General features: G+C 43.0%; 1 protein-coding gene across 1 annotated transcript in view; it reads right to left on the reverse strand.

Annotated features, from left to right (window-relative positions):
* MTHFD1L (methylenetetrahydrofolate dehydrogenase (NADP+ dependent) 1 like) overlaps positions 1 to 9,131 on the reverse strand; it is a 207,573-nt gene that overhangs the window by 167,153 nt on the left and 31,289 nt on the right. Inside the window, exons 4-5 of the mRNA XM_017539199.2 lie at positions 6,341 to 6,438; positions 1,968 to 2,141 (exon numbers count right to left, since the gene is read on the reverse strand). Of these exons, the coding sequence (XP_017394688.1) occupies positions 1,968 to 2,141; positions 6,341 to 6,438 (272 nt within the window). The remainder of the gene's footprint in view (positions 1 to 1,967; positions 2,142 to 6,340; positions 6,439 to 9,131) is intronic.

The raw sequence follows: 9,131 nt of genomic DNA on the forward strand, positions 1-9,131 counted from the left end.
AAAAAAAAAAAAAAAGAATACACAAACAAAGAGAAGAGGAGAGGAAAGTGGGAAAGGGGAAGGGGATATGAAGAAATCACTATATCATTAAAGAGGTGATATTGTTTTGGATGATATTTTGCTTTATTTGCAGTTATAAATAATTGAACTCACCTCTGGAGATTTTTCCTTAGGAGATCATGGAACAGATGCACAAATCCACATGCCCAGGGTTGTGAATTCTAGCAGTTTCCAATGGCAAACATTGGGAACACTTCAATTGCCCATCAACAGAAAATTGGTCAAATAAGTTGTGAAGCATCCCTATTCTATGTTCAAATTATTTTTCTGCATCAATGCATTTGAGCAATTAGAAATACTCAGTATTATCAGTGGCTGGGCCAGAGTACCACTTGTTGATGGAACTAGAGGTGCCAGAAGATGTGTAAGACAGGATCTCCATCCTCACCCTGGGCATTTTTGCTACTCCCCCAGCCCCTGCTTCCCCAACACGTTTAAGAATCTGGGATGTAGCTGGGAGCAGTGGTTCACGCCTGTAATCCCAGCACTTTGGGAGGCTGAGAGGAGCGGATCACTTGAGGTCAGGACTTCAAGACCAGCCTGGCCAACATGCTGAAATCCCCTATTAAAAATATAAAACTTAGCTAGGCGTTGTGGTGGGTGCCTGTAATCCTAGCTACTCAGGAGACTGAGGCAGGAGAATCACTTGAACCCGGGAGGCAGAGGTTGCAGTCAGCTGAGATTGTGCCACTGTACTCTAGCCTTGGCAACAGAACGAGATTCTGTCTCAAAAAAAAAAAAAGAATCTGGGATTGTGAGTGATGGAATGTCATGCTGTCATGAAAAATGGTAACATTGCTTTATACTCACTCACATGGAGTTCAGTACACCACATATGGTTGAATAATAATCAGGCTGCTTATAGAGTAGCATGCCTAGTGTGATCTCATGGATGTGAGACTATCAGTGTCAAAACAGTCCTCAGAGGTCAACAGTTGTTTCCTTTGGGTGCTAGGGTTTGGGGTGTTTTACTTTTTTACTTCTGTTTTCTGAATTTTTAGAATATTTCTAAAATGAAACTACATTGCTATTATAACCAGAAAAAGAAATAAAGAAAAAAGCATTTACACTGATAATTAAATATGTAAAAACAAGGCTAACTAGGAGTCAAGTCCAGTTACAAGAAATGTCTCTACCTTACAAATAGGTTTTGGTGCCTGAAGCCTTAGCCTATACATCATAAGCAAGTCACTGCAATGAAATTTCAAGGCAACAAAGGAATTTATATGGTCCCGTGATGTTCCCTCAGGTCACATTAAATAAATATTTGAAATCTCTTGCTTTCTATCATCTTTTCAGCTAGTGAATGTATTTCTTTTTTAAAAAAGAAGAGAAAAAAGGCAAACAGTCCTTTTCACAAAAACTACAAATGTGTCTTTTATAAAATAACCAACACAAGTGAAAATGGCCTAACATTAATTTTGAAATGCAGGAAAAGGGAAATAATGGGTTTTTGCCATGTGAATATATAAACAAGATCAAGGATATTAACAGGAAAACATGTTTCACACAATTATCCGTACCTTCTCCATTAAAATATTATTTCTAAGCAGAACGCACAAAACAAACTGCTCCGTTCAAAATATTTTACTTTCGATTCACAATTTGATTTTTATAATGAAAAATGAAATTTAAAAAGCCAAGGAGGAGCAGGGGAAATAACAACACAGTATGAGAAACAAAAGACAACGCACTGCAACTTGACTTTATATTTCGTAGAGTTGACGAATTTGCTCTGCACAGAAAATAAAAACTTATCTCACGCCAAATGAAGAAATGCCAAATGAAATGGACAAAATGTCAAATGTGAGAAGAGAGTGGACTGAGGGGCATGAGGACAGAGATACATGGGGAAGAGTTTCATAAATATGTCTGCTTGGTAAAATAGATGTTAGACGGCGTCTTACCCAGCAACTAAGACGTATTTCCCATCTGCTTGGTCCTTTAACCTCTCCAGCACGGACAAACGTACTTTGGCTTTGCTTTTGCCATAGATTTCAATTTCATCTGCAAGCAATCCAATCTCCTTGGCAAGGACATCCACAGCTTTTGGAGTTTGTGCTCTTGAAATCTCAATGTCACTGAGGGGAAAGACAACATAAAAGAGGCAAGAGGCGTCTCAGCTTAGGTGGTCGCAACTGGAGTAAAAACAGCCACACATCCCGCCAACAATGAAATCAATGCAATTGCTTTGGGGTCCTTTCTCCCAGGCAGTAATAAAGCACAACTGCTAACAATTAATGTGTATGAGAAAATGGTGCATCATTTTAGAAACGCAACTCCAAAAAATTCACAAAGATCCTAGAATTGTGTCCAGGTGGAAGCATAACACCTCTGCCATACAGAGAAGAATTTTATATGATAATGTGTCCAAAGGCGTCCTGCAAGTGCAATTCCACTGCAGGGTAAAATGCTCTGTGTGGGCCGTCACGTATTCGTTAGCCATGAATAGAGGGCCATCGCATAACCATCTCCTATTGGGCTGGCCACATGTTTCTCTTGGCTTTTCAAAAATGTGGACATTACTATCACACTGGAGATTAAGTACAAAAAAGAAGAAAAGAAAAAATGTGGAAATGCTATTTCATCTGAGTCCACACTTCCCCTTCTCTTTTCTATTTACAGTCTAAAATCATATTTCAAAATATTGAATTAATTATATAACTGTCGGTAAAAGGGCCTAGGGAACTGAGCCCAAGTTCAGACAGAAAATTGTAGGAGCTCCAGAGTGTCTGTCACTGGGCAGTAACTGAACTCTTCTATTTTACTGGCCACGCCTGCTCATCTTACAGAAGTGGTCTGGATACCAGCATGTGCAGCGCTGGACTCTTCAGGAAGGACCCCTCTGGGGCTCATGTGCTCAGTCATTTCTTTGCTGGGGAGTCAGGGCATTCATGTGTCTGACTGTGCGTGAGTGAGAGACGGAAGGCACACCTGTTCCCCCTGCAGCAAAACTAACCCAGGGAGAGCAGGCAGCAGTGAACCGCTCTTAAATGTGGCATCAGAGATGACAGCTATTCCTTGACTTACCCCAGAATAATTATTTGTGTTGTGATCTGCCTCCTTGCAGTGGGCAGATAACACCCTCAGCGGACTTTAGTCAGTCCCTTGGCCCTGATTTTTCTGTAGCTACTGCGAACAATTTACCCACAGTGTTGAGACCATCCTAGACTCTCCTCCAGGATCTTGTGGGGGTCTAACCTGGGGGTAAGAGGTAAAAGCAAATACACCTCTATCCAGACTTCTCCAAAGGGCAGCAGAGAAGCTGGGAGTTCAGATAATCCCCGTAAGGCCTGCCAAGTACTCCCTTCCAGGCCTCCACCCATCCAACCTTTCCTTTCTAGACTCCTACGCTGTTTTACCTTCCTATTACTTTTTTCTGTCTCTCTCTTCCCACAATCTCCTAAATTGAAGAGCTTAATCTTGGATAATGTGTAAGCTTTTAGCAGGATGCAGTGGCTCATGCCTGTAATCTCATCACTTTGGGAGACCAGGGCAGGAGGATCACTTGAGTCCAGGAGTTTGAGATCAGCCTGACCAACATAGCAAAATGCCATCTGTACTAAAAATACAAATAGGCCGGGCGCGGTGGCTCAAGCCTGTAATCCCAGCACTTTGGGAGGCCGAGGCGGGTGGATCACGAGGTCAAGAGATCGAGACCATCCTGGTCAACATGGTGAAACCCCGTCTCTACTAAAAATGCAAAAAATTAGCTGGGCATGGTGGCGCGTGCCTGTAATCCCAGCGACTCAGGAGGCTGAGGCAGGAGAATTGCCTGAACCCAGGAGGCGGAGGTTGCGGTGGGCCGAGATCGCGCCATTGCACTCCAGCCTGGGTAACAAGAGCGAAACTCCATCTCAAAAAAAAAAAAACAAATAAATTAGCCAGGTGTGGTGGTGCACACGTGTAGTCCCAGCTACCCGGGAGGCCAATGCAGGAGAATCACTTGAACCTGGGAGGCGGAGGTTGAGGTGAGCTGAGATCGCACCACTGCACACCAGCCTGGGTGGCAGAGCGAGACTGTCTCAAAAAACAAGCAAAAACAATACAGGCCAGGCATGGTGGCTCAAGCCTGTAAGCTCAGCACTTTGGGGGCACAAGGAGGGTGGATCACTTGAGGTCCAGAGTTCAAGACCAGGCTGGCCAACATGGTGAATCCCCGTCGCTGTTAAAAATATAAAAATTAGCCAGGTGTCCTCACTTGAACCCAGGAGGCAGAGGTTACAGTGAGCAGAGATCAAGCCACTGCACTCCAGCCTGGGCAACAGAGGAAGATCCTGTCACAAAGCAAAACAAAGGCCTGTAAAGTTTTCTCTTTACTAGCTAAAGAGTCCAGGTGGCGTCATCACGATTTTTTGGGTGATTTATAAACTACTTGACCTGCTTCTCTTTGCCCAGTGGGTCTAGAAATCAATGGTCTCAAAGTTTCAATGTAAATTCTTCTTGGGGGAGAAAAGGCTTTAATTATTTAAAGAATTCTTGGTTAAACGAGAAGAATTTACATTGAAACTTTGGTACACAATTTGATGGAATCTATTTTAATCCTTTTTAGCTCTTTTTAAGTAGAAATTACTGATTTACTTTTAAAAACTAAGGTCTCATAACAACATAAATAACTCTAAAATAAGATATTTAATAAAACAGATTGCACAAGTCCAGAGATGATATTACAAAGAATAGCATTCCTCATTGCAACTTGCGTAATTAATGAACAGAGAGCATAACTGAGATGTTGCATCCATTTCAGGGATGAAAACGTGGCCTGGAGGGTCGCACCCTCCGGGTGGGTAGAATCGAACCAGGGTGCTCATCTGACTGCCAAAGGAAACGAAGTTCAATTCTATAAAGCACCTGGTTATCAGGTAAAAAATAAGTCAGGCCCGACGCAGTGGCTCATGCCTGTAATCCCAGCACTTCGGGAAGCCAAGGTGGGTGGAATACCTGAGGTCAGGAGTTTGAACTAGCCTGACCAATATGGTAAAACCCCATCTCTACTAAACATACAAAAATTAGCCGGGTGTGGTGGTGTGTGCCTGTAGTCCTAGCTACTCAGGAGGCTGAGACAGGAGAATTGCTTGAACCTGGGATGTGGAGGTTGCAGTAAGCCACTTCACTCCAGCCTGGATGACAGAGCAAGACTCTGTCTCAAAAAAAGAAAGAAAAAAAAAAAAGAGTCACTTACTAGAGGAAATTTATCTCCTCAGCACTCTGTGCATTCCAACATTGCTGGATGAGATTACCTGGGGATGCACACCTGGCATTACGCATACCTGGATAACGGGGCTGGGGCCGATTCCATGGAGTGGGGCAGACAGAGATGACTCAGCATCAGGCTGGAAAAGGCGGCTCTCTGGCTCAGATGTCATCCCTACCCAATCAATTCTAAACCACATGCTGGCACTATGTTTATATTTCCAAACTTATAGCTAGAATATGTAGCTTAGACCTCATCAAAGAGCACTCTGAGGAAAATACCCACCTTGATGAACACAGACTATCCTGTCAGATTGTTCTGAAGAAAGCTGAGCTCAGTTCCCACGTGGAATGATGTTCGGTTTGAGTTCGGTCATTTATCCCCAGAGTAGAAACCTACATGGCCCTTAAGACCAAGTGGATATATATGTGCCAGGCATTTCTGACACTGAAAAGCACATTCCAAATATTACCATATTTTGTCACATTTAAAACCATTACTTAATGGATCACTAAGAAGAAAAAACACGGCCAGGCCGGGTGCAGTGACTTGCTTTGGGAGGCCGAGGTGGGCAGATCACCTGAGATCAGGAGTTCAAGACCAGCCTGACCAAGATGGCAAAACCCCAGTATCTACTAAAAATACAAAAATTAGCCAGGCATGGTGGCGTGCACCTGTAATCCCAGCTACTCGGGAGGCTGAGGCAGGAGAATTGCTTGAACCTGGGAGATTGCAGTGAGCTGAGACCATGCCTTTGCACTCCACTCTGGGCAACAGAGAAAGATTTCATCGCAGAAAAAAAAAAAGAAAAAGAAAAAATACTTTCATATAATATAGGAGACATCACTGAAATTAAATGAAAAACTATGCCTTCTTGGAAGTGACAGAACACAGTCAATAATACATTAATTACGATTTAATTTTGGAGAAGTTACAATAGAGAAAATAGGATGGCAATTTCATGAATAGAGAAAATTACCTACCATCAAAACCACAGAACCGTGAGCTGTGCTTTTCCCCTATGACTAACTGGATGGAATTCACCGTGCTGAACTGACTTTAGTGTAAATAAATCACCAGCGTTACCTTGGCACAGGGGACAGAGGCTGAAGTTTCAAGCAGTGAAGTCTCCACCGCCGGTGCTGCTGTTCACGAAGCCATCTCCTTCCACTACTGACCATATTCTTCAGCAAGGACAGAGAGGAAAACATGTTAGAATGGTAAGTGCTGACAGCGCACGCACTTAAAACATGGAAATATTGTTTATGGATGTTACAAAACGAGATTATAAAATTGCACAATAAGCCAAGGGGATATTAGGAATATTTTCATTCAACAGGGTTGTAGGTTTTTCCTAAAAAGGAAAATGTGAAAACCTGCATGGCTAGTTAGAATATATGACTATTAAATACTGTACTGAATAATTTGATAGTATTAAAAGAAACTGCTTTGTTTCTTAAATATGCACGCATGGACTTGATGATTCAGCTTAATTCTACAGTTCCCTTCAGATTATTAGCTCTTCATACTTACAGCAATGAATCTGAGAATATTTTTAAAGATTTATGTCCAGGGTTATTTCAAGTCACAAGCCAGAACTTCTGACCATGTCTATTATTTTTGTTAAATTTAAAAAAGAAAAACAGGAAAATGTGAGAAAATACACTATTAAAAAATACAGGTGTAAATACACCTATAATCCCAGCTACTGGGGAGGCTGAGGTGGGAGGATTATTTGAGCCCAGAATTTTGAGGCTACAGCGAGCCATAATCACACCACTGAACACCAGTCTAGCTGAGATTTTGTCTTTTTAAAAATAAATAAATAAATAGACCAGGCAAGGTGACTCATGCCTATAATCACAGCACTTTGGGAGGCTGAGACAGGCAGATCACTTGAGGTCAGGAGTTTGTGACAGCCTGGCCAACATGGTGAAATCTTATCTCTATGAAAAATACAAAAATTAGCCAGGTGTGGTGGCATGTGCCTGTAAACCCAGCTACCTAGGAGGCTGAAACAGGAGAATTGCCTGAACCTGGAGGTAGAGGCTGCAGTGAGCCGAGATCGCACCACTGCACTCCAGCTTGGGCAGCACAGTGAGACCCTGTCTCAAAATAAATTAATAAATAAACGAAGCCTAAATAAATAAATAAAATAGATTAGGCATTCACAAAAGACATCGTGTACATGGATAAATTTATACTGAATGGGTTCTTCATGCCATTTAGGAAAGAAAAATGAAGAAAATACAAGACTGCGTGAATGATCATCTTGGATACCCAGCTTCCTTCTATAGTTGGTATAAAAGAGCAAGCAATTGAATTACTGAGTAGTGCTATATATGCATATAAATTATGTTAATGAAATAAAAATAAATAAAAATAAAATTTAGCTTTGATGGAAATGTCACTTATAATCCTTACAATATACAATGACCCATTTGTAGGTAAAGAATTTTAATTGTGTATTACCCTGTACATAAGAAAGAAATAAACTAAATGTCACTGCCAGAGGCCACCATAACTACAGGCTCCAGCACCGTGAGAACGCTCAGCTTGTATGGTAGAACACTGATGACCTTGGACTTTAGGTCACACAGGTGGTGGTGGTTTGAAAAAATGTCTACAAATACTTTAATACTCCTGTCTTGAAGAAGAGAGCACAATTCTCTGTCTCTTGAGTGTGAACTGGATTTAGTGATTTACTTCTAACACTCAGGAAAAAGGAAGTGGCGGCACATGATCTTAGCATCTAGGTCATCCATCCTGCAGATTCCTCCTAGTTCCCTCCCTTGGGTCACTCACACTGGGGATGTTAGCTGCCACACTGGGGGCAGCCGTACAGAGAGGTCAACATGATGAGGAACTATGGCATCCTGCTGATGGCCAGTGAGGAATGAAATACACATGCCCATAGCCATGTGAGTATGCCATCTTGGAAACACATCCTCCAGCCCTAGTCAAGTCCTCAGATGACTGCAGCCCCAGCTGACATCTTCATTTCAACTTCACGAGAGATCCTGAGCCAAAACCATCTGATATAGTTTGGATGTGTGTCCTTGCCCAAATCTCATCTTGAATGTAATCCCCAGTGTTAGAGGTGGGGCCTGGTGGGAGGTGATCAGATCACAGGGGCTGGTTTCTAATGATGGTTTAGCATCACCCCCCTTGGTAGCGTCCTGGTGATAATGAGTGAGTTCTCCTGAGATCTGGTCGTTTAAAACTATATAGCACTGGGAGTGGGGGGCAAAAAAAATGTATATAGCATGGCCCCCTCACTCTCTGCTCCTGTTCCTGCCCTGTGAGATGCCTGATTTCCCTTCACTGTCTGCCATTATTGGAAGCTTGGTGAGGCCTCTTCAGAAGCAGATGCCTGTGTTATGCTTCCTCCACAGCCTGCAAGACTGTAAGCCAGGCCAGGTGGCTCGTGCCTGTAATTCCAGCACTTTGGGAGGCCGAGGCAAATAGATCACAAGAGGCCAGGAGTTCAAGACCAGCCTGGCCAACATGGTGGAACCCTGTCTCTACTAAAAGTACAAAAATGAGTCGGGCATGGTGGTACATGCCTATAGTCCCAGGTACTTGGAAGCCTGAGGCATGAGAATCGCTTGAACCCAGAGGCAGAGGTTGCCAACATCACAACACTGCACTCCAGCCTGGTTGACAAAGCGAGATTCCCTCTCAAGGGAAAAATAAAGAACTGTGAGCCAATTAAACATTTTTTCTTTCTAAATTAACCAGTCTCAGGTATTTCTTCTTCTTCCTCCTCCTCCTCCTCCTCCTCCTCCTTCTTCCTCCTCCTCCTCCTTCTCCTCCTCCTCCTTCTCCTCCTCCTCCTCCCTCCCCCTCCCCCTCCCCCTCCCCCTCCTCCTCCTCC

This window comes from Cebus imitator, unplaced genomic scaffold (assembly GCF_001604975.1).
Source record: "Cebus imitator isolate Cc_AM_T3 unplaced genomic scaffold, Cebus_imitator-1.0 Scaffold6, whole genome shotgun sequence".
In the NCBI taxonomy this organism is placed as follows: domain Eukaryota; kingdom Metazoa; phylum Chordata; class Mammalia; order Primates; family Cebidae; genus Cebus; species Cebus imitator.